We start from the raw sequence: 26,273 nt of genomic DNA, 5'->3' as shown, positions 1-26,273 counted from the left end.
CTGTACCAGCTTCAAATCGGCAGACACTGGTAATGAAGATCCAGAGGTATCTCACCAGCATCTACAAGCATGCTCTCACTGGGAGATTTAAATGTTCCTGCACACAATCTTACTCAGCCAATGCACATTTTGTCACAAAAGAAATTTACAATATGTCTTCTGTAACAAACTAACATGTAATGAAACAAGAATAACTACTGTAGCTAAAAGCGCCCCAATGGATTGAATTCTCTGCCAAAATCCCACCCAAATTTGTTAATGCTATGAATTTCCTTAATATGATATATACTGCTTATACAAAAAAATTGCATCACCAGAAAACTCTAGCAAGAATAGGCTTCTACATATATATATACTAAACCAATGATAGCAGTCAGCACTTACAAGAAGTGTTCAATATTTATTTATAATCAATAAACACCATCTTATAACATGTACATAAAGGATAAATGAAAATTGTGCCGAGGACTGCTTTTTAATACATTACATAAAATAGCCTTCAGTACTTTTTAAAAAAATTACATCAAGAACAATGTAAAATATACCTTACATCAAAAACAATGTAAAATATACCATCTATAAACAAAAGCTATTTTTTCAATAAATATGATTTTTTTTCCTTTAAAAACAGACACTGTCCAGGTACATATCTGAAAATTTTTTTATTTGCATAGGTACTATACACTCATAACTGGTTGTATGGAATAACAGATAGTCAGTTTTTCCAAGAATAAAAATAAGAAAAATGTTACTGTTGAGGCACATATCTCCAAGGTCAACAAACTAATTAGTCTAGGAACATTTGCACTTGCTCTTCCACTGCAAACTATCAATGCCTAAATGGGCAACTGTGCTCCTGAAGTTCTTGTGGTCCACTGAACAAACATGTGCAATGGATGCACATGTAAGTCCTCACAGGAAAGTGAGAATCTATGTGCTCCATCAAAACATTCATATCCCTTGTTACAAATTCACAAAGCACGCAACGGCACAGACGTGAATTAAGTTGCTGGAACATATGCTGTTGGTTTCCAGAAACTGACCTGCAACAGGAATGTAAAATATAAACAAAATGAAATTTAAATATAATAACAATTTAAAAAATTTAAAAATTGCATTGCTTACCCTGACTGAAGTTTAGGGCCTCCAGAAGCACTTGATGACATTCCTGCTGTTGGATTAGCAGTTGCTGTTTCATTAGCAAAGTTAACTTCACCTCCAGAAGCTCCAATTGTCATTCCTCTTCTCAGATTTGTAGCTGCTGTAGTATTAGTCATGTTGAATTCACTAGGTGAACTGATAAATCTTACAATGTCAGGTAAAGCAGCAGGTCCTGAAACAAAATTGGATGTTGCTCCAGTATTCTGAACAGCTTCGATACCATTAACTGCATGACCATTGGCCACACTATTTGAGCTATTCCATGCATCACCATGTTCAGTACTAGGGTTATTTTCTTTACGGTCTTCACCAATTGGCTTGACACTAATATTATCAGATGCCTCTGTAGCTGCATCATTAGTATCTTGGGCATTAGTTGAAGTAATTGCTTCTCTTGTCAAATCCACTGCAACACTAACACTAGGAATTAGATCATTCCTGCTGACTGGATTGTTAGTTTCATCATTTACAGTGTTTATAGTTTCATTTGCATTAACATTTCTTTCTGATGGTGAGGCAACAGTAACATTAACTCCAACTGCTACTGTTGGATCTGTATATAAACTCATATCACTTGCCAAACCTCTGGTACTAAAATTTCCAATGGAAGATATGGACAAATTAACTGCATTGCGAATGGCTGCATTTACCATTGCACTTGGAAACAAATTTGCAGCATATCCCAGGAGTCATTTGGTCATGTGGCTGCCTCAAATATCTTTCCCTACTTGAAGGTACACTGTAAGGTTCATTTCGTGCCTGTCTTAAACGAGACTGAAAGAAATCAATGGGTCCAGGGAAGCCACTTTTTCCAAATCCTGATCCAGCACCTGAAAATAAATCGTACCAGGATAACTTTTAAAACTATAATTAAAAATTCTTTCGAGAGAAAAGCTACTTAAATCAGTCAGATTTAAAGTTAATTTTTCTCAGGACTACATAACTGAGGTGACTTAAGTCTATAATATGAAATGATTTCTGGAAACCTCTTGCAGAAAGCCACAACACTGGGATCAAAGTAATTCTTATCTACAATACTGAATTTTCACCCAATTAGCATTGCAATCAGCAACATATGTTTCTCCTTTAATTTCCTTAAACACAACTTTTCTTCACCTGACACTATACACATTCTGTACCAGTAAATGTACTACAGGTTCTTCACAGCATCTTTGCCTTGATGCTACAATCATTCCCAATCATATTATCTTGAAGGGCAAAATGAACAGAATGCTGGAGTCTCCCCAGAGCCTGCCCATCCCAGGAATCAATGAGTCAGTTGTAATCCCACCCCTAATGACTAGCATACTGATATCTCGGGTCCAAACATTACTAGGTGGTTGACAAGACCAACACCACTCTCATTTTTGGATTAAAATATGAACTCCAGAGTTAACCTAGGTACACAAATAGTACAGCAGCAGTTAGAAGAGCCGAGCAGTAAGTTGGAATAGAAGTCAATACAGAATGCATATTGTATAAGGAAAATAATGATAAAGAAACTTTGCTGGTTCTTGTTTGCCAAAAAAAAAAAAAAATCAAGGACAGATGAGACTGCCCAATGAATACAGGCAATCAGAATTAGACCCCAACTTCTGGTCCCAAAGACCTACCTGAATAACAGTTGCCAATTATACCCTGAACAACAAGGGTGCCAATTATGGGAAAGATAACAATAGTGAAGGAATGACTTAGTTCATGTGAACATTTGTCTGCTTGGTAACTACGTTTCATTAACTACAAACTGAAGTAATCAGTTTATGACTATCATACATAATAAGCCAAGAGACATGCTGTTTCCTATCCACACTACTATTTTCATGGAACTTTATCTTCCAAACAGCTTTGGACCAGTCTATGATTCTTGATCACTGACATGAAGCTCTTGACAACATTTTTACCGAGCACTTACCTAGAGGAAAGTTTGGGAAAGGTGGAAACCCATTGAAAGATCCTCCAAATGATAAGCGCCCCAAACCTTCAGCAGCACCATTTGCAGGTCCATCTGATCTGCTACCACTTCCATCCTCATTTCTGGCAGCAGCACTGCATCCAAACTTCACAGGGTTGTTAGCACTTGACATCTGTGGTGCTCCACCTAACCCTACATCATTAACACCTGGAATCATGCCAGGCATGCCAGTTAATGGACCACGAATTCTACTGTTGGCTAGTGCTAGCATTCTCCTGACAGTTATATAATCAAGATAAGACTGATGCATCTCGTCCCTAAGGACTCGTACTGAAAAAAAAGCAGGAAAATATAAAAATTAATAATGCATATCAAATTGAATTTTAGTACCATGAACTAATTTCTAATAAAGAAAACACTGTACAGTACCACTTCTAAAATACAGAACATTTGCTCATTAGCCCACAAAGAAAACAGGAAGATACAGCTACCTACATGAAGTACTCTACCAGAATTCAAACATTCATACAATTTGTATCCAAAAGATTACAGCACGTATTAAAAAGAAAAAAAAAATAAATAAGACAAATTTTCTAAGACAATTTGTATTTTTCACAGCTATGAACCTAAGGTCTTAACAATAGTATAATTTCTAGCACTTAGCTGGATCCAGTTAAAAAACAGATGAAAGCAATGAATCTTGTGATATCTGGCAACGCATGAGTAGATTGGGTGAAGAGTGGTCAAGGACCACTCACCTACGCCACCGCGTCAGTCTTCCCAACTTGGGATGTCTTAACACACAGAGGGGCGGCTAGAGGCGGGCAGTATAATGTTAAGACCTCAGGTTTGTAGCTATGAAAAATACAACTTGTCTTAGAAAATTTGTCATCTGTTCATACGCAAACAAACCTTCAGTCTTAACAATCGGATAGACTTATACTTGGAGGGAGGTACAAGGCATCCTAAACTGGCTGGGGGCTTACCCACCAGTCCAGCTTTCAGAAGAAATGACTTCTGGAGAGGGACTGAAGCCCGATGAAAAGCTAGATAAATTGATATCTAACCACTCAGACCCTGAGTGATGTACAATGATATATGGGAGGACCATTGTATAGGGAACCAAAGAGAAACTTTGACTGTCCAATAGCAAACCAATACACCAGGGTTTGTACTACTCCCAACTCCTCTTTGCCAAGGAGTGGAGCATATGCTATCGAATAGAGGGTTTGATATTTGTATACTACGAGACCACACTATCAGTATGACTATCTTACTCACCTCTTTCAGACCAGTCCAGCGAATGACGTGTCTATTCCTTAACTTGCCCGAAGGAAGAAGGAAAGGTACAAGAGAAAGTAGGAGACCAGCCAACTCACTCATTCTCTCATCCACACAATCATCTTGGGTAAAATACAAAAGTACCCTGTTAAGGGCAACTATGAGTTACACAACCTGTTGGGCAGCACCGCAGGACCCAGGGAAAACGTGTCCGCAGATCTGTGGGCAACATCCTTTAGATAGATAGAGGTGAACGTAGACTGGTGTAACCAAGTACCAGCGCTCAGCACTCTATGTACAGCCAAGTTCTTTTTGAAAGCCAGAGAGGGACCAATACTACCCCTAACGTCATGCGCTCTAGCCTGCACAGACATGGTGATGGAATCATCAAGAGTCAAGTATGCCTGTGCTAACAAAAAGTCTGCGGCAGCCTGGTCTAAAGTGCCGAGTCCTTTTAAGATAGCAATGCAGGACCTGGACAGGGCACAACAAAAGCTTTTGAGCATCACCACCCACAAAGTCATTCAGTGATGGAATGGAAAATGGAGTGAACCTGTCATCGTGCACAGAGGGATTTTGGGTTTTGGCCACGAATTCTGGGACAAATTCGAAGGACACCAACCCCCAACCCCTGGTGGGCTTCACCTGATAGCTCAGACTGTGGAGCTCTCCTATCCTCTTGGAAGATGCCAAGGCCAGAAGGAAAACTGTCTTGAGCGTCAAGTTCCTGTCAGATGAGCGACGCAAGGGCTCATATGGACTCTTAGTGAAGCTCTTGAGAACCAAGGAAAAATCCCACGTCGGAGGCTTGAGCTCTCTAGGAGAACTTGACTGCTCAAACCCTGTAACTAGCTAGGAAAGTTCCCAGGAAGAGGAGATGTCGATACCTTTAAGGCTTAACACCAAACTCACGGTTGCCCTGTAGCCTCTAATGGCAGAAACGGACAAACGTTTCTCGTCTCTGAGGAAGGTTAAAAAGTCTGCTATTCGCTGAATAGAGGTTGCGAGTGGACAAAAACCCTGTTTACGACACCAATCACAGTAGATCGCCTATTTGCCTTGGTAAACCGTGGAGGTCGACTTTCTGAGACTGCTGGACCATATGCCCTGTTCTCTGAGAAAAGCCTCTCGCTTGGAGGAGATACTTGATAGCCTCCAACTGTGAAGAGACAGGGATTCTACTGACTGGTGGAACCTTTCCGCATGGGACTGACACAGGAGTTGTCACAAAGGGGGAATCTCCCTCAGAACCTCCAACAACGACGACAGCAGATCTGGGAACCATTCCACCTTAGGCCACAGAGGGGCTACCAAAGTCATCCGAACTCATTAGCCTGTTCAGAACTTGACGGATCAAACAAAACGGAGGAAGGCATACACCTCCAGGTTGTCCCAGGGATGTTGGAATGCACCCTCTGTGTCATGGTAATTGCTTCATAGCAAGTAATTTCAAGTTAAAGGAAAGGAAAACGCATCTTCGAGAAGTTCTGCAGCAAGAAGGCATTCGCGCATGAGTTGGAGGTGCCTGTTCTCATGATGGTTCTAGAATCGGCAGGAGTTTTGTGGAACTTGACAGGCGCTGACGTGACGTGAGAAACGCCGCGATTTCTGATGCAATACCTCATCTAGATACTTCTAAATCGTTCCGGTAATCTCGGGAGTCTGTGACGTCGTGCTCCGCCTCCCCTGCAGGCCCCGCCCCCAGAATGCCGTATAAATACGATGGCCGAAGTAGGAGAAGGCAGATCATCAGTTAGTCACAGAGTAAGAGATCATCAGTAAGAGCACAGATTAGATTATCAGTGAGAGATTAGCAGCAGAGAGCGTCAGAGAGAGATAAGAGAAGAAGGAACCAACGAAGGATCAGAGAGAAAAAGGCGCTCGAAAGTTTAATCAGGATCTGGTCAAGTCGTCTGGGAGTGGACGACTAAGGCATTTCGACGTAGAGCAAGACTTCAGAGAAGAAACGTTCTGCAAGAGGTTTAGAGAAGTTCCTACCCTTCAAGTATCAAGAATAGACATTATATTCTGCAATACGGAGTCAAGAAGAAGTCTGCAATCGCTGTTCTCCTTTTGTGAAGCCACGCTTCGAGTCGCAAAACTGGCCAGCAAATATTTGAATTACCTCACTTCTTCCCCAGTTCACGCATTGTAAGATTTTACCTTCTTTATGTAAATAGGAGATACCATTCTGCATTTATCTTTGTTAGTAAGCTTGTAAATAAACCTTTGTTGTGTTAGTGTTTCTTTCTATATTCGTATCCCCAGTTTCGACTGTTGGTGTTGAATTCTTTTTGTTTATCATTATAACGAACTTGGAGCGGACCTCTCTCGGTTCGTAACACTCTGCCAATGCTAAAGGATCTGAGACCACTGACCTGAATATCTCCAGCTTCCTGTTGACGTGAGTCGCAAAAAGGTCCAGCATGGGTCTCCCCCAAATCTGGAAAAGCTTGTCTGCTACCACTTAATGAAGGGACCACTTTGTGCCTAGGATCTGACCCTGACGACTGAGTTTGTCTGCGACCACATTCCATTTGCCTGGGATATACCTGGCTTAGAGCTCTACCGAATTGCTGACCGCCCACTGGTGAGCCTCGACACCACCGTGGTGTTGTCCGACGTGAGAACAACAGAATGGCCTTCTACCTTCTCCTGGAACTCCTTCAGACCCAGGAAGGCTGCCTTCAACTCCAAGACATTGATATGTTGCTGCTTGTCCTCCAAACTCCTGAAGCGATGAGGCTGCCTAAATGAGGCCCCAACCTGCGAGGGAGGCGTCTGAGAACAGAAGGAAGCCCAGTGGAAGAGAACACAGAGGGAAACCCTTCGAAAGATTCTGGTTGTCCAACCACCAACAAAGGTCTTCTCTTACTTCCAAAGACAGAGGAACCATTAACGGGCGAGTACCCCATCGGAGACCAGAATCCTCCCAGTCTCCATTGCAGAGACCGAAGATGAAGACGCCTATGAGGGACCAGCTTCTCCAAGGAAGACAACACTCTCAGAAGAACCTGCCACTGATGAGCTGACTGATGTGGTTCTGACAGGAAGTCACGCGCCACCACCCGCAACTTCTCCAATCTCTGATCCGACGGGAAAACTTTTGCCACTGTCGTATCAATGACCATGCCCAGATAGAGCATCCTTTGACTGGGTGGGTATGAGGTTCGACTTTTCCTGGTTGACTTCGATGCCAAGTTCCAGACAGAATCCGAAGTAGACGATCCCTGTCCTGCAGCAGCTTTTCCCTGGAAACTGCCAAGACCAACCAGTCGTCGAGGTACCTCAGCAAACGGATCCCCTGAGCATGGGCTTAACTTGACACAAGAGAGAAGACCCTTGTGAACACTTGAGGGGCTGTTGTCAGTCCGAAGCACAAGACTTGAACTCGAAGACCTTGTCCCCAAGAGAGAAGTGAAGGAACTTTCTGGACGTCGGATGAACAGGGATTTAGAAGTATGCATCCCTTAAGTCTATCGACAGCATAAAGTCACCTTCCCTCATGGCTGCCAACACCGAACGTGGGGTCTCCATCTTGAACCGTGTCTTCCTGATGAAGTGATTCAAGGTGGATAAGTCGATCACAGGTCCCCATCCTCCCGACGCCTTGGGCACCAAGATGATGTGACTGTAAAACCCCGGAGACGGACGCACCACTTCCTCTATCGCATCCTTGTCCAGCATCTTCTGCACTTCCTCTCGAAGAGCCAAGAACTTTAGAGAATCTGAAGGATATGCTTTCCTGAGCTGCGGCTTGTCCGACAGAGGAGGAGAGAAGTTGAACGGCAGTAGGTACCCCCACCCGAAGGATATCTACCATCCACTTCTCCGCCCCATAACTCTGCCACTTGGCCCAATGGCCAGCCAAGCAACCCCCCACCCGTGGCGCAGGAGAGGGAGAGGCGCCTAACCTACTGACGACCCCCTTTACCTCTGCTCCTTAGGCCCCTTCTTGGCTTAAGGATCAAGAGCAAAAGGGGCGTTGATCCTCTGACCTAGGCTGAGTCGAACAGGAAGGCCCTGCCGAACTCGAATTCCTCGACGGCCTACCAGGTGACGATCTCCTTGACTGCTGCTGGACAGGGGGAGAGGAGGAGCCGGACGTCTCCGAGGACGAGACTCCGACTTAGACACGGCCTGGTGCACCAGTCTGTCTTTGGTGTCAGCCCGGCGCCGGTCTATCGCATTCTCAAGCTCTGTCCGAGAAAACAAAAATTGGGACTCCAACAGATCTCCGTTCATCAATGCCACCAAAGACTCCATGTCAACTGATCTCTCCATCCTAGACAAAGCCGTGTCTCTTCTAATCAGAAGAAGGTTAGCCCATAAATTAACACAGAGGTGAGCCATATACGAAAACGCCTTGCCTCCAGACTGCAACAGACTGGCAAGCGAGGATGCACTCACCAACCCTTCTGGGGACCTGTCAGAGGCTATCTTGGCAATGACCACAGACCAGAAGTCCACCCAAGAAACTGTCTGCAACACGGAGGCTGCCATAGATTCCAATGCTGAGGCATCTTGCGGAGACAAGGACGGAGCCACTGACCTCACCTGCTCCAAAGTCAATCCCGGCTTCTGGCGAATGACGTCTGGGCTAAGATGGAGCGAGATCAAAAATGCAGAGTTCATAGCATAGTACTTCTTATGTCTCGTGAGAGGTGGGAGTAGTAGCTAGGCAGAGCCCGTAGAGCGAAGCGAACCGTCCTGGTCCGAAACAGGCGTTATGCAAGACCGACTGGACATGCCTCGGCAAGGGAAGCTGAAGAGATAATTTGGGATTCTGTGTAGCTCCCACCAAGGCTTCCCAGTAAGAAGGATTGTAAGACGACCGAGCCTGAGTCCTCCTTTCCAAATTGTTGAATCCACGAAGGAGATCAACAACTTCTGAAAAGGAAGACAAAAACTCTTGCGTGTCTCCCTCCTCCTGCTCCAGCAACGGAGACCGACAACAAGAAGAATGTGTAGGCTCCTCCAGCAACGGAGACCAACGATGAGAAGAATGTGTGGGCTCCTCTAGGGCACCTTCCCCATTAAAATTAATGAAAGGATCAGCAGCCAAACAGCCTGAAACACCAACTAACCTGTCTGGGCTGGGTCCACGCGTTGGACCCCGAGACGAAACCACTAACACTATACTCTTTTTTTTCATCTGTCCATCCGCCTGTGTTGTTTTCACATGGTAACACTGCTTCCTTGGCTTTAAATAATTACGCTATGTGTAAATTTTAGGTAAATAAAAGGATATTTGGGTGTACATTTGCAACTGAAAAGCGTTTTAATAATTTACTGTATGCGAATTACACCGTAAATATTCGAAATAGGATATAGTTATTATTGTTGTTGAATGTAAGCTGAATGTGACTATCTAAAGCCCCGGACGCAGTGTTACCATACACAAACACCACAGGCGGCTGGACAGATGGAAAAAAACCGAGTATAGGAACATCACTATGTACTCCTCCAACAGATGGCTCATTAACATGTCCATGAATGGTCACGGGCGTGGCAGACGTACGAACGTGAGTTGGAGAGGAATCCCGAACACTCGAGATCGAAGGAGAATCCCCCAGAGTCGAACACTTGGAAGCACCAGTGAGAGGGGCAGGCAAACACTCCTGCTGCACCAACTCTGAGCTCATCACCTTCGACCTCTTGACAGGCGCCTTGAGATCCTGACTGTGACAAATAGGCCTTGGAGAAGAAGGAGCACTTGCATCATGTGCACGGACAGGGGAGGTTGCAACACTCGCGATGTGCATGGACGGGGAAGGTTGCAACACACTCGTGATGTGCACGGATGGGGGAGGTTACAATACGCCCGCGATTCGATGCTGACAACGCAGCAGCCACTGCAGATTGCACAAGGGAAGAAACACTAACACTCTCCGAAACACCAACACTCTCGAGAACATGTCCACGTTGTTCCTCCCTCGTAGGCGAAGAGCAAAGTCCTTAGCCTTCCAACGCTTGATACGCCAACGTGGCATAGAGGGGGAAGACGGAGAGGAAGACAGCACTGGTTCTTAGGCGATCTCTTCGCAGGAGGCGGGGACGAAGCAACATATTTCCTTCCAGTCCTCCCAACTGACAAGGCAGCCAACTTATCCAAAATAGAGTCCAATATCTCAAGCACTGCCTGGCATATAACCTCAGACTGATCTGCAAGATAAGTCTCTGATGACATGGAAGGGAGATATAGCGAACTGGGTGGCAGGGATGACGTCACAGCTGAGAGATGCAGTGCAGAGGAGAAGACTGGGAGTGACGTCATCAATGGGAGCGACGTCACAAGTGGTGATGACGTCACAGCTTCCCCTCCGTGTGAAGGGGAATCAGACGCCACTGGCGGAGGAATACACAACGACAGATCCCGTGATCTCATCAACGGGGCTGACGCCACGGCTTCCCTCCGAATTGAAGAAGTAGCAGCGGAGCAATACAAGATGGCTGACCTTGGCTACCCACGAAGATGAGGCCGGGAGGAGGGGGGGATGGCCTGGCTAGCCTGAGGAGGGGGTAGCAAGCCTCCATAAAGTGTGCAAGCAACCCCTCTAAGGACGGGGGACCCCCTAACCTGAGCGTCTTCCAAATCGCCGCCATCTTGGACGCCTCCGACTCTTGGAATAAATGAGAATGATAAAAAAGCCTCCCCTTCCCGAGAATCAAATTAACTCCCGAAGAAAAAGGGCGACATATAAACATCAGCCTGGTAGCCTCCCGATACTTCCAGCGACGAATCAATGGAAGAAAAGGAAGGAGAAACAGGAACAACGCTACTATGGGGGGTGAATACTGCAGGAGACAAAGCATTGGGAAGAAGCGAAAAAACTTCCCATGAAGGAAGAGTAGAAACCCTCCGATGCTCTCTCTTGCTATATAACGACTTCCACTGCTCTTTAGGCCATGCCCGGTATTCTGTGCAAGGATTCATTATAGTACAAAAATTAGAGCGGACACCTGCTACACGTGATGTGGGGATCGGTCGCCGCCAAAGCCAAAAAACGAGAACACGGAAAACCTGGAATTCCAGGGCACACACGTTGACGAGGTCGAGAATGAGCAGAAGCAGCCATAATATCACCCAAACACACACACGCACACACCCAACACAAGCGAAATGGGTAATGAACCAGGTAAAGGCCAAGAGAGGTTGAGCATGACTCTCGCCCAGGTGGTTAAAGAAAAGTCTGACACGGTGGCGTAAGTGAGTGGTCCTCGACCACTCTTCACCCGATCTACACATGCGTTACCAGATATCACAAGATTCCTTGCTTTCATCTGTTTTTCAACCGGATCTAGCTAGGTGCTAGAAATTATCCTATTGTTAAGACCTCAGGTTTGTTTGCGTATGAACAAAGGCCAGGTCCTAAACAACATTCCCTGTTCACTGCAGTATTCAAAAGCACAATTCAAAGCAATATTACAAAAAACTAATACCACCTATGTACAGGATAAAGAACTGTTTCTTTACACTCTCCCCTTGTTCTCAGCTTTTAATGCTTGCCTTGTGTAGTGTGCTTTAACTATCCTTTCAAGATGATTTATGTACTGAATTTTATTTAGAATACCCCTCTGTTGAAATACAGGTCACAATGTTTATTTTCATTCAAAGAACTATGCATGGCATACCCCTGGTTTACCATCTGTTCTCCAGCATAATATTTTTCCATTTCATTTTAAGCATGTTCATTTCTATATGATATATTCTAGCTTTGTGAAACAAGGCACTATTTCCCCAAGAACCTCCATTTTAAACACGAATCCTTAAGCCAAGAGGACAGTTATATTAGTTCTTACAAAAAACTAATCATTAAGGCCTTGCTCTTGGTTACACAGATATTTCATCATTCAAATAATTCAACTCACTGAAAAACTTCAGTGTTGCTGCATAATTCCACTCACTATGTAATTCTTGCTTGCGTTGTTACATTTGCCCAGATTTAAAATGAGCTGTATAGAGTAATTTTTATCCCTTGCTTAGTCCTTATTTTCCTTTTGCTCCATTTCACATTAATGGTGACTTCAGGTTTTCGGTTTCTGTCTCAGCTCTGCATTTCGTACTGCCTCTATTTTTTTCATTGCCAAGTATAAAGTCATTTTGTATTTTTATTGTGATAGTGTATTTCTTTTGGTACACTATTCTTCTGGTAGCTTTTGAGGAAGACTTTCACAACTTAGCATACCTGTGTGAGTTGGGATGGTAATTCATGTAGTCATGTATGTTGTCTTTGCACTAAGACCTATACGTACGTGTATTACGTGTGTGCAAGTGTGGATCAGCGTGTCAGTTACTGGTTCTTGTGCATTCAGCAGTGTGTGTATAACACTAGTCCTTCTAGAACTGCAGTTCATAATTCTACAATGCCTTACCACACTAAAGTTTCTAGTCTTGTCTGATGGGGATTCCTCTATTGGTCATTAATATGCAGTTGAGATGTCAACCATCTTCAGTCTCAACCTACCATTTTCTGTTCACTCAAACATCTACAATGTCCTGTAGCAAATGTCAGGGATGCCCTTGCCGAAATCTGTTTGCAAGAGACTAACTATATAGCTCTACACAGCTGGAACCAGAGGTTTGGGCATTAGACACCAAGCAAGTCATGGGAAGGCCTGATGTATTCGGACTGCTAAGACATAGTATTAGAGAAAATATTAACAACACTTATACAACTCATCTTCCCCTTTTTGGACATAGTAGGAGTGGTTCCCAGACCACCTGGATCTTGTTGCAGACTGTCCAAGGCTTCCTCCCATTGACAGGAATGTTCTGGAGATCTACACACTTTCATCTGTGTCACATTCATCCATAGTTACTGCCATCTTCATACATGTTGGTTACTCAGTCAATGGCTTTTATGAAGACACAACAGAAACTATTCATTTACCAGGCAAAGAGGACGATTTTCACAGCTTGGCGAGAACAACAGAGTTCTCAAACCATTTTAGGTTGCTGTTCCCATGACAGATGCTTTCTTTCTATTGATGAATAACACCATAAAGTTCTCTCCTGGCTCTTAAAAAGCTTTATTGCTCAAACCTCTCACCATAGTTCCTCCAACACATTTTAAGAATATTTCCAACCTACTTTCATCTTTTTGGTCAGTCTATTAAATGGGCTTCTGATAATCTCCAGTTGAGAATGATGCTGCACCACCTTGCCTGGCCTCCTTATGAACCTCGCTTTTGGTGTTTTTGTTTTCTTTCTGGATTTGATCCTCAAGACTGGGCTACTGACTGCTCTCACCTTCTCTAAACTGATCAGCGAATTCCTTACCCTTTCTGGTGACTTATCTCATTCCCACCTCAGGGGGTCTTGCAATATCCTTGGATTTTGTGACCAAGATTCAGCTTTCTAGTCGACTCATACATGGATTCATTTGCTATGTAAACTAGAATTATCTATAAATCAAAGTTACCCTTACAAAAATTGCATACATTTACATCGATCAATCTCCAAGATTAAACTCTAAAATTTGTACTTTGACACAACCAATTTTCTCTCATTTCCCCAATTGAATCATGTATGAAAAGTCATCTTTGTCATCTTCCTGTACAGTAATACCCCGAACTTACGTGAGGTTAGGTTCCAGACCCACACCATCCTGCGCAAATGGAAGTTTCGCATAAGTTTGGCACAGTCTCTAAAAATGCTAATAAATGCTTGCTTCTAGAGTTTGAACACTAAATATGACCATAATCACGCTCCTTAAGTATTAAGCTAACTTTTAAATGAAATCAAAGTTACTGTAATTTCCTTTATAAAAGAACTTTTCTTTGGGTCACTAGGTAAACTTCATAAGTCAGTCATAACAAAGCTACACAATTCAATAAAATAAAGAAAAAATTATGTACATAATGTTTGCAGAGGTTGAATATAAAATTAAATCCATTTAAAATTATGTACTTGTGTGAGGGCCAACAATGAGAGAGAGAGAGAGAGAGAGAGAGAGAGAGAGAGAGAGAGAGAGAGAGAGAGAGAGAGAGAGAGAGTGTCCTTCGCTAGTCATGTGAGGTATAACTCTGAAGGGGTATCATCTTTAAAAAGTGTGGATGGGATCACATCTTCTGAAAGTATATTAACTGTATGTGCTGTAATTTCATATCATAGTACAGTAGTGCCTAAGGATACGAAATTAATCCGTTCCGAAGCGGCCTTCGTAACCTGATTTTTTCATATCTTGAACCACATTTTACATGTACATTGCCTAATTCGTTTCAAGCACTACAAAAACACCCCAGTAAGTTTTATTATAAAGCTAAATTGACCAATAAACAATGAAATACAACAATTTGGACCATTCAATACCCAACTTAAAACTACATATACTACATGTACCTGTAAATAAAGTGTATTAGTGTACATGGTACAAGAAATATCGTACGTACATACGTACTATGTAGTAAAATGTAGAACCTTACCTTTCGAGTGAGGCGATCTCCAAAAGTGGTGACAGTGGAGGAGGACAAATGGCAGAAAACATGAACACTTAACTTTACGAAACACATTAAAAAAGGCAGAAAATATTAACACTAAACTTTACGAAACACTAACAAATGGCAGAAAACATTAACCCTTAAACGCCGAATGGACGTATTAAACGTTGAGTCAAAATGTCTCCCGTATGCCAAATGGACGTACCATACGTCAACTCAAAAATTTTTTTTTTTAAATTTCGTGGAAAAATACTTATAGGCCTACCAGCCGAAAACTTTTGAATCACGCGCCTTGGGGAATGCTGGGAGTTAACGGATCGAGGTGTTGTTTTGTTTACAATCGTTACGCAGGCGCGCAAGCGCGAATTTCTTTCTTGCCGCACTAAAAAGTATCTGTGACACATCTCGGAAATTATTTCGTCACTTTGACATAATTTTTGTACCATTTTAAATTAGCCGTTACATGGAGTATTACAGTATATATGAAAATGTGCGCATTTTTATGTAGAATACAACAAAAAAATACTCATGATTGTAGCTTTTATCAGTTTTGAGATATTTTTATATAAATAACAATAAGTGCCAACATTTCAACCTTTGGTCAACTTTGACTCTACCGAAATGGTCAAAAAAGGCATTGTAAGCTAAAACACTTATATTTTAGTAATATTCAATCATTTACCTTAATTTTGCAACTAATTGAAAGTCTCTAGCACAATATTTCGATTTATGGTGAATTTATGAAAAAACTTTTTCCTTACGTCCGCGCGGTCTCTTCCGAAAAAAATCATACATGCGGTTGTGGTAATGTTTGCACCATTTTAAAATTAGCCGTTTCATAAAGTTTTATATATGGAAATGTGCGCAATGTCATGCACAATACAACTAAAAACAACCCATGGTTGTAGCTTTTATAAATTTTGAAATATTTTCATATAAAAAATGATAAGTGACAAATTTTCAACCTTCGGTCAAATTTGACTCTACCGAAATGGTCGAAAAACGCAATTGTAAGCTAAAACGCTTATATTCTAGTAATATTCAAGCATTTACCTTCATTTTGCAACAAATTGGAAGTCTCTAGCACAATATTTCGATTTATGGTGAATTTATGAAAAAATAACATTCTCTACGTCCGCGCGGTAACTCTTCCGAAAAAATAATACGTGCGATTGTGGTAATGTTTGCACCATTTTAAATTAGCCGTTACATAAAGTTTTATATATGAAAATGTGCGCAATTTCATGTAGAATACAACAATAAATAATTGAAGGTTGTAGCTTTTCTCATTTTTGAAATATTTGCATATAAATCACGATAAATAGAAAAAAAACCACGTTCAGTCAACTTTGACTCTACCAAAATGGTCGAAAAACGCAATTGTAAGCTAAAACTCTGAACAGTCTAGTAATATTCAGTCATTAATCTTCATCTTTAAATAAATTCAAAGTCTCTAGCACAATATTTAGATTTATGGTGAATTTAAAAAAAAAACTTTCCTTCCCTCCGCGCACGGATTCTCCGCCACAAATCTCCAAAATGCGTACGTCCCATTCTCGGAATATTTGCTCAGTTCATATTAGGCATTTCATAGAGTTTTATATATAAAAATGTGCGCAATTTCATGTAGAATAAAACGAAAAATATTTGAAGGTTGTAGCTTTTCTTATTTCCAAAATAATTGCATATAAATAATATATATTTTTAAAAAATAGACATTCGGTCAACTTTAACTCGTCAGATATGGTCGAAAACTGCATTTGTAAGCTAATACTCTTACAGTATAGTAATATTCAATCATTTGTCTTTATTTTGAAAGGAATTGGAAGTCTCTAGGACAATATTTAGATTTATGGTGAATTTTTGAAAAAAATATTTGTTTACGGCCGCGCGTTACGAATTCATGCATTATTTTGTGATAATATTTTCTCTGTGTTGCTTTTATCATTTTACAATGCGTTATAAACCAAAATGATCGCAATTTAGTGTACATTACAACGAAAAAAAAAGTAACTTGTTACCTTTAGCCGTTTCGCGCACAGCGTGATTTGAATATAATTATATATGAAATTTCGTTTTTGCGCTATCATATATCGCATTATTTATATATGATAATGATAATTTTTTTCATTTTTGATAGTTGCATACTAAACTTCAGCCAATGGCAAAAAAAAGGAGCCAAAAATGAACTCTTAATCTTGAAATCTAAGCGCGCTGTGATTTTTTGAAAAAAATATTTTATCCGCTTCCGCGCTTACTCTGAAACACCTCCGGCACACGGGAGACATTTTTTTTTTCACCGCTTCGGCGTTTAAGGGTTAACCCTTAACTTTACAAAAAAACTTAAAATTAAATTTTATTTATTTTTACATTTTTTTTTATTTTACTTTTTTTATACTTTACATTTTTTTTTTTTTTTTTTTACAAAATTTCAATTTCTTCACCACTTTCAACTTTGTTTTTTCGTATCACTTGGATCTTCCTGTTTGCTTACTCCTACTGAGGGCCTCTAAAAAATAACTATCCAAGGAAGATTGCTTCTGCCTGCTTTTCACAATGTTCCTAAGATGACTCGGGCAAACGTCATCGAACTGCGCAAGCATACGACCTGTGTAAGTCTTTTTGGGGTGTCTCTTTTGTACAAATGATTGCACTTTATGAAAAGCAGCTAGAGCATCCTTAATTTCTGCCGTTGTCATAGGGTCCTCCTCCTCCTCCTTGCTGCTGCTAGACAACTCTTCTTGAACGATGTTACGTTGCATGGCCTCCAACTCCTTCAGGTCATCCGTCGTAAGCTCTTCTTGGTGCTCCTCGAGATCATTGATGTCGTCCTCGTCGATGACCAGCCCCATGGAATTGCCGAGAGCAACGATCTCGTCAAGATCTGGTTGCGAAACAGTTTCAGGATCGTCATCTGTTTCTGAATCTGCATCAGCTTCGCCCACGTCGAATCCCTCGAAGTCTCGGGCAGATATGGCATCAGGCCAGTTTCCTCCACAAAGAATTCAAGGTTCGCCTCGAAACCTCCTGCCAGGCTTGATCGATAGTTGGATGCATATCACGATATCGAAATGCTCCTTCCAAAATTCATGCAAGGTGAGGTTTGTGGTATCAGTGATGTTGAAACATCTCTTGAAAAGATGTTTCTTATACAGCTTCTTGAAGTTCGATATCTCTTGCTGGTCAATGGGCTGGAGGAGAGGGGTGGTGTTAGGCAGAAGATAAAGAACCTTGATGAAAGAATACTCCACTAGGATATCTTCCTCGAGGCCAGGAGGGTGAGCAGGGGCATTGTCCAACAACAGCAGACATTTCACAGGGAGGCGCTTCTCTTCCAAGATTTTCTTCACTGTCGGGCCGAAACACAGATTTACCCACTCGGTGAACAAAAGTCTCGTTACCCAGGCTTTCATATTAGCCCTCCACATCACTGGAAGCTTCTCCTTAGCACTTTGTGGGCCTTGAAGGCTCGAGGAGTCTCCAAACAATAGACAAGTAGAGGCTTGACTTTACAATCCCCACTGGTGTTGGAACATAGTGCGAGCATAAGCCTGTCTTTCATAGGCTTATGCCCAGGTAGCTTCTTCTCTTCCTCCGTGATGTACGTCCGATGAGGCATTTTTTTTCCAAAAAAGGCCAGTCTCGTCACAATTGAAGACTTGCTGAGAACTGTCGCCTTCGTTGATCATCTCGTCGAACATCTCAATAAAGGCTTTGGCCGCTTTCATATCCGAGCTGGCAGCCTCCCCATGCCCCACCACCGAATGGATGCCAGTCCGTTTCCGAAATTTTTCAAACCACCCACGAGAAGCCTTGAAGTCTGGGGTTGGCGTCAATGTCCCTTCTCCTCCGTCATCTCTGGCCTGAGCAATCAGATCACCAAAAATAGCGCTGGCCTTGCGGCAGATTGCCATCTAGGTTATCGTATCGCCAGTGATTTCTTTGTCTTTTATCCATACAAGAAGCAGCCTCTCCATCTCATCATACACGTGCCTCCTCTTGTTGGACAAAATAGTCACGCCTTTGAAAGGTGTAGCTGCTTTGATGGCTTCCTTCTGCTTAAGGATGGTGCCTATCGTCGACGGATTTTGGCCTTATTCCTTAGCGATCACACTCAACCGCATGCCAGCCTCATACTTCTTGATTATCTCCATCTTTGTCTCCACAGAAAGCATCCTCTTCTTTACATGAACTTCAGCAACTTTCTTGGGACCCATGACTATATGTAATTTAGTTACTAAGTTTTCACACAACACGATCTAGTACAAAGCGAAATCACTAACACGAATTTACGTTAACAAATGAAATCGTATATGTGAACGAACAAATTCTGCGTGTGTACGATAACGCTGGTGTGACGAAGTGGCCGAACGATGCCTTTACGTAGAGAATGATGGGATAGATGCTGACCAATAGAAGAACAGGATCTTACAGCGGTGACTAGCATCAGGAACCAAAGGGAGAGTGGGAGGATGGTGGCGAGTCTACAGAGTTATAGGCTAGTTTTAAAATTGTTCTTGGTGGTCTGGCCAAATCTCAGGACTTTACAATAACACCCTTTTGTAACCTGAATTATTTTCGAATCAGGCAAAAAAAATCTTCGTCTTTGTTTTCATAACTTGAATTTTTCGTAAGTTGGGACTTTTGTATGTCAAGGTTCCACTGTACATGCATCATACATTTTTAACAGAGATTTTATACAGAAAATCTTTAAAGCTTAAAGCTTCCATAATAAATTAAACATAAAACTTTTGCAGGGTTTTGCAGTGTTTCTAGAGGGGTTGCAAATGTTTGCACTAGTGTGCTATGGTGATTTTCAGCACCATAATGGGCCGATTTGCAGTTATCGGTGCCGATAATAGTTATGGTGTCAATACATACCTAAGAGGCATCATTAACCAGTTATCAGCACCATAAGCGCCATAAATTGCTGATTTTCAGTTATCGGTGATTTTTGCTTATCATCAAGCCATTGGAACGGAACCCCTGCCGATAACCGGGGACTGCCTGTACTAAAGTGGTAATGAAGGAGTACTACGATGGTTAACAAAGCAAGAAGGATGATACACTCTTAATCAAAGGGCAAAAAGTGCCCTTACCAAAACACTAAAGGTTACGGACAGTCCTCTGATCCTGCTCAGGTAAAGCCTGAAGACTCCAACTGGATAGAGAGCTCTCTATTCTCCCCAGAGCCACAGATGAGGGGCAAGTTGGCATCAGGCTTAAGTTGGCGCCCAGCAAGCTGGGTGTCAATTGAGCTATCTACTTGGGAGCTGGAAGACACTCCTAGTCACTTGGAGCATGAGCTGGTGCCAGATTAGTTGGAAGTCAGAAGAGGTAGAGCTCAGGAGCTGGAGGGCACTCCTGTGTGCTTAGAGCACTGTTTTCAGTTGTTGAAAATGTCCTCTCTTCCCTTAAATCTTAAGGGAGGAAGAAAGAACGGAACTTTGCTAAAAGACTCAAGGGTTAATGAGCAAACTTTGTTATGGAGATAAAGGTAGCTCAATACCCCTTAAAGATGGAATAAGAGATCTAGATCTCCGATCAAAGAGGCAAACAATTTTTGTCACAGATGTCTCGAAAGAAGGAACAAGGGAGTCTGAGAGAGCTACTATGGAAACCACGCTCACTTAATCAGGCAGACGGAGCTAGAAGACTGACAACTGTATTCAGCTATGGCCTCTGTAGAACATCCTGAAAAACACCCTTTGTTCTGACAAACTTTCAGACAGTGTGCAGTTTGTCAGGGAAAGAGCGAACCACCTTTGGTGGAATCTCTTGCAGTGAGGATGACTGAGTAGACATGGATTGGAGAAGGGTCTTGGAAAGTACACCAACCGTGTAGGAACAAGTTATATAGCATGGAGACAGAACTGGGCCGAGAGGGTCATTGTAACGTTGCGATGAGCCTGAAAATGCTCAGCACTCCCTCGTCTATGTCAAAGGGTGGGAAGATGTAAGGGTTCCAGGTGGACCGAACTTGGAGCATGGTGTCTGCTGTTCATGACATGCTAAGGGTCTGGAGCTAGAGAATACAAGAGTAAGAAAAAGGTTCCTTAATGTGGCAAATGGTTCCGAAGTTGGCCTGCCCAACAGATTCCACGGATCCCGACAAACCCAGGGATTCAAGGTCCACTTGGGGGTAAGAATAAATTTCACACCCCAGTTCATCCGTCAGAACTTTAGATGGCCTGAATAAATTGAGTGACTAGAAAACTATTTTGACTGTCCACAGAAGTTCTCTTGCTGTTGATGGAGAGAGAAAGTCTCTCTCTCCTTGCTAATGTAATAACATTATGGCTGGTCTTGTCTAAATGGATACCACAGTCTAGGAGAGCGCAAGGGTCAAGAAGCACTGAAGCTCTAATCGAATCTTTCAACTCTCTTGACATGATGTGCATGTTTTGTTGCTACGGGGATACGTTCCTGAAACTTCTCTGGTTCCTCAAGCAGGCTTCCCAACCTAGATCAAGGAGTTAAGAGGAAATCTTAGACGAGTGCCAGAGGATGAAGGAACTTTCCAACAGAATAAGTTTGGACAGCCGCCATTGTGGGTCCGACTAAAATCCAGGCTTTGGGAAAAATGATGGTGTTTGGCTGTGTCCCTGTCCCAACCGGACTAGCATTCAAAACCTTCAAGCATTCCTTTAAGTGACAACTAAAACAGGAAAGATTGAGGTTCATGGCCAGATAATGAAGACAAATCAAAGAGGAGCGAAGGCTCAAGAAGACTTAAGCTGGAGGGGCTGAAGCCTTAATCCAGAACTAAAAGATCTTGTCTCATTAGACGGACCTGGGATACTCTCTTGAGTCTGGATGTGGACGTGGAAGGAAGCGATACCCAAGGTTTCCTTCCATTTGCTCTGGAGAATGAACAAAAGGAAAGTCTGGTTCCTCTCTGTCTTAAACTTTGTTCTCTAAATCCAGAGAAAACGGGAGCTGTTGGCTATGCTAGCTCGCTGATGACCCTACGACTTGCAAGAAAATAAGTGAACTTGCAAATCATTGTGCAAACACACACAGACAACTGAGTGGACCACAGTGAATCCCCATATTAGCATTCTCATGATTTATAAACTCTGCTATTTGCGGGTTTCTCTATGGAACATATCCACCCATTATTCGCAGAAAATTCACCTACTCGGATTATTTTTACTGAGAAATATTCTCTAAATAATGAGTTTTCCTATCAATTTCATGACTATGTAAATGCACTTTGTGATAAAACTATCAAAATATTCAGGTAGAATTTTAGCTTTTTGCAGGGAGGTCTGGAACACATCCCCGTGAATATGAGGGGTTCACTGTAGTTGCTGACCCAGCCAGTGGCTTTGTCCAAAAGAGGAGTGATGATTTCCCCTGCCATCAGACAATTCTCTAAACAGAAAAATAGTCTGCGAGCTAGAGGTAGGCATTCAGAGGGAGCTTATTACTGTCAAGGTAGTTGCGAGTGCTCTGGTACAGGTATCAGGCATTTGGGGATCGGCACCAGGCACCAGGAAGTTGGATCCAGAGATGTATGGCACTTACTCTTCTGCTTGGAGGTCCAGTAAGGCCTTTCAACAAGGGAAATGGTCAAGCCTTTCAACAAGGGAATGTTCAGGGGGAACGCTCAGGAGAGAAGTCATTCCAAAGGAAGACGAAACGAGGACGAGAGATGGAAGTGCAGCAAACTGCAGGAAAGCTGTGAGACGAGGCTAACCTCTTCAACATTTAAAAAAGTTAAGGAGTTTACTGTCTGCATTGGAAAATTCGGAACTGGATGAAACGAGAGAAGGAATCGCAAAACTTTCTAAAACGAGAGAAGGAATCGCAAAACTCTCTAAAGCTTTTAAAGTTTGTCTGACTTTACCAACATCTCGGAGGAGAACATAGTCCCCAGCAGACTCATTCCCTAATGTTCCGAGTACTACGTACTCAATTAGCAGACTGTCTAAAAGCAGTTGAAATTCTTGTGGCAGACTGTTGTCTCAGTAGAAAAGAGCACCAGAGCTGTTCCTCTTGGGATTCCAAAGAAAATAGTAGAAATATCTGAATTACATACATCTCAACTGTCCTTGACAGCACAAGACAGAACAAGAGGTAAGCAACACCGGCTTGAGTTGAACTAGAAATGAAGTTGGAACAGACTGGCAGTAAGCTGGCTGTCTGGTCTGACATTGTAGAATTGCGTTCAGTGATCAGGGACAGTCACCAGCCACTTTAAAGTCAGGGTTGTCTTGATCCTTATTCAATCAGAACTGGCACTCAAGAAAGAAAAGTAGTATATTCTTAAAAGGAACTGGTGCAGAGCCAATGAGGAACTGGTGACAGTCACTAGTAGGCTGGCACCAAACAGACAGGAAATGGAACTCTGACACTGCTGGGCATTCAGAAAAAGCTGTACGTTTGAAAAACAACTAGCAATGGAAAAGTGCCTCTTCAACGGAATATTAATAAGAAAACATGTCATTAACGTTTCTGTTCCAACCTGGAGTCCATATGACTAGATGACAATGAAAGCACATCATCCAGTACAACTTTCCCATGGCTGTCCATTGACACCTGTGGACAACAGGTTTGACTGTGGGGCAGCTACCAGGGGGCAAACCCCTTCTGACTCCCATGGTGCTAGGGAGTCTGTCAGGGACTGGGTTTAGGAGATTGAAAGGGTTAGATAGCCACTTCCTACACTACACTTCCAGTTAGATGCTCTTTCAGTGGCTGTCTGTCGACATCTGGGACTGGACAACAGGCTCGACTGAGGGGATGAGGGGGATGACTACCTGTGTGTAAACACCCCGACCTACCTTGGACTTCCAGCATGCCTCCTCCCTGGTGCACGAGAGTCTGACAGGGACCTTTGTCTAGGATCATCAAAGGCCAAGAAGCCACTTCCTCCACTGCAAAACACTTCACCTTTACAAGGTTAACTACTATAAACCCAGACACAAGACCGGCAATGGCATAGAAAGTAAGTGAGGGAGCCAGGTGCAGGAGCAAGTGGATAATAAATAAGAGGGCTATAGCAGGAGAGAAAAATATGATGTGGGAAGAGCTGGCGCCAGGCACTGGGTACTCCCAGGATGTAGTCGACGCCAAGCTAGCAGGACGCCAAGTGAGGTAGTAGTTTGGGAGCTAAGAACTGGGGAACTGGAGAGCATTCCTGGGCGCTTGGAACAGATTCTCAGCTGTCAAGAACATCAACTCTTCCAAAAGCCCAGCAAAACCAAAATAAAGCAGTTTCTCTTACTAACATTCTGCCCTTACACTTATTCAGTTCTCTGCAAAGGAAAGATGGTAGTGTACGCAATGTGTACGTTTTATTACTCTACTCTGTAAAGGTGATAATCAATAGATTGTAAATTTGCTACTACATATAGTGAAATATGATAAACTTGAATCAGATCTTGATAAAATAAAATACATACAGATCCTGAAAGCTGTAAACTTACAGGCTACATGAAATCAGTGATAATACTTCACCAAAATCAAGTTAGGTAACTGGCAAATAATGAAATAAGCTGCAGCAAAGTTCTGATATTTACATTACACTGGCAGAAACAGAATGAGGCTGTATGCTTGGTCATTCCCGATACAGTATTCCCATTAGTGGGCAGGGCTGGTCACCTACACTAAACAATTGAAGAGCTAGCATGAATTTTGAATTAAAGTTGCCATGCGAGTTAGAGACTAGCTATGTTATTACTATGGTAAGTTATGTACTTACGTATATGAAATCTATATTTCTGACACTACATTCTCTTAGGCATCATAAATAAAAATCTGCTGCAAAAATGTGACAGGGTTCTGCAAAAAGCATTCTGGTGTGTACAAAGCTACTTTAACAAACCTACTGTCTTGTTAGAGATTTCTTTAATAAAGATGTGTTACAACCCAATGATTTCCTCCTTGGGTTCTATCAAAAAGCTCTCTCTTTAACCCTACAAAATAAAATTAGCATTTCCCTTACAGTTGATACGCATTACTTTGCATGGCATTTCAAGCAATGTTACGAGCTGCTTTTAGTGCTAAATATGCATACATGAGACTAGCACTTATGTTATTACAGCCTGGACTATCTGCTACAATAATTTCCAAAACTCATTACAGCCTTTATTCACGTTTTAGAGTTCAAATGCCTGCCCCATATCTTTTGTTAGAAACCATACTACTAAACAATGCTTGGACAAACAATTGCCTTCTATATACAAATGTAACTTTGTCATTGTCTTAATAAAAAACCATACTCTACTTAGATCATTCTCTTACCTAATTGTGACAGGTGTTCATTTCCTTCCTTCCCTTCATGTACAGGAGACAAACAAGGAGTACAACTTTCAGAACTGGAAGTGGAATAATAACAGCTGCTAACTTCAGTCAATTCACTCCCATCCAATGTCTCAGCATTATTAGATATGCCACTGCAAAGAAATATTTAAAATTATTTATGAAACTCAATAGTAAACAACAATATATATAATTAGCTTCCCAAATACCTAACTCTGTTTACTAAAATCAGTGTTTTAGTGGGAGATCAATTTTTTTGTATTCAATTCCTTTGTCTTTTAACATAAAAAGATTCATGATGCTATTCCTTAGGAGACCTTAACCATTAACCATACAATTAATGACAGACTCGTCAAGCAAGTAGGTACAGGGGGTCCTCGAGTTACGACGTTGATCCGTTCTTACGATGCATCGTAACACGATTTTCAGCGTAAGTCGGAACATTGAAAAATACCACATGATTTAATGTAAATACCTATCAATAACAACGAGAGAACAATTCCTTACCTTTATTAGTTTGATTGGCTTGCACACTGGAGAGGAAGCTGCGGTGCTGGAGAGACTGGGGGAGGTTAGTGAAGAGAAAAAGAACCTCCAGAAGTTGCTGGAGATGCTGAGGCAGATGATTCTTGAGGTGAGGCAGAACATACTAGTACTGGAGATGCTGAGGCAGGTGATTCTTGAGGTGAGGCAGAACATACTACTGGAGATGTTGGGGCAGGTGAGTCTTTAGGTGAGGCAGAACCTACAGAAGGTGCTGGAGATACTGGGGCAGGTGAGTCTGGGTTAGCAGAACATTCAGAAGGTGCTGGAGATTGTGGGGCAGGCGAGTCTGGATTAGCAGAGGCAGCTGAGGTAGAGGGTACAGGATCTCCTGCAGGCCTCTCTACCTTCTTAAAATACTGCTCCAGGTTAGTCTGAACAGAGAGCGACCTCTTTTCATCCAAGATCTCCTTGTAACACTGCATCAAATCCATGACGCCTCTGGAAACCCTAGTGAACCTGTCCAAGTTGGGATCCTGAGCCTCAAAAGTTGACAACGCTTGCTGCAACTCTTCCAAATGCCCTTGAGTGCCCTTGGATTTTCAGCCTGATACACCAACAAGGGCTTCAGTTTGAAGTCGCCAGCAGCATTACCCCCAAGAAGTAAAGTTAGCCTCTCCTTGCTGGCTTTATGACCGGGTGCTGACTTCTCCTCCTTGGCGAT

General features: G+C 42.4%; 1 protein-coding gene across 2 annotated transcripts; it reads right to left on the bottom strand.

Annotated features, from left to right (window-relative positions):
• Positions 1-462: 462 nt before the first annotated feature.
• LOC135214025 (uncharacterized) lies at positions 463-25,201 on the bottom strand. Of its 2 annotated transcripts, none has more exons than XM_064248138.1 (4): positions 25,049-25,201; positions 3,074-3,403; positions 1,126-1,991; positions 463-1,043 (listed from the first exon to the last, which is right to left on the bottom strand). In XM_064248138.1, the coding sequence occupies exons 3-4, from the start codon at positions 1,812-1,814 to the stop codon at positions 830-832; spliced, it is 903 nt and encodes a 300-aa protein (XP_064104208.1). In that variant the 5' UTR covers positions 1,815-1,991; positions 3,074-3,403; positions 25,049-25,201; the 3' UTR covers positions 463-829. The 2 variants fall into 2 exon arrangements, with proteins under 2 accessions (XP_064104208.1, XP_064104210.1); XM_064248140.1 differs by having other exon boundaries at positions 3,074-3,280.
• Between the last annotated feature and the right edge of the window lie 1,072 nt (positions 25,202-26,273).

The sequence above is a fragment of the Macrobrachium nipponense genome, chromosome 43, assembly GCF_015104395.2.
Source record: "Macrobrachium nipponense isolate FS-2020 chromosome 43, ASM1510439v2, whole genome shotgun sequence".
NCBI lineage: Eukaryota > Metazoa > Arthropoda > Malacostraca > Decapoda > Palaemonidae > Macrobrachium > Macrobrachium nipponense.
Note: the sequence above shows the minus strand (reverse complement) of the source record. Positions and strands in the feature narration are given on the sequence as shown.

Coding starts and splice junctions, on each gene's coding strand:
- LOC135214025 (XM_064248138.1), bottom strand. CDS start 1,814: ATGGTAAATGCAGCCATTCGCAATGCAGTTAATTTGTCCATATCTTCC. Junction 1,044..1,125: donor GGCCCTAAACTTCAGTCAGG/GTAAGCAATGCA, acceptor TTCCTGTTGCAG/GTCAGTTTCTGGAAACCAAC.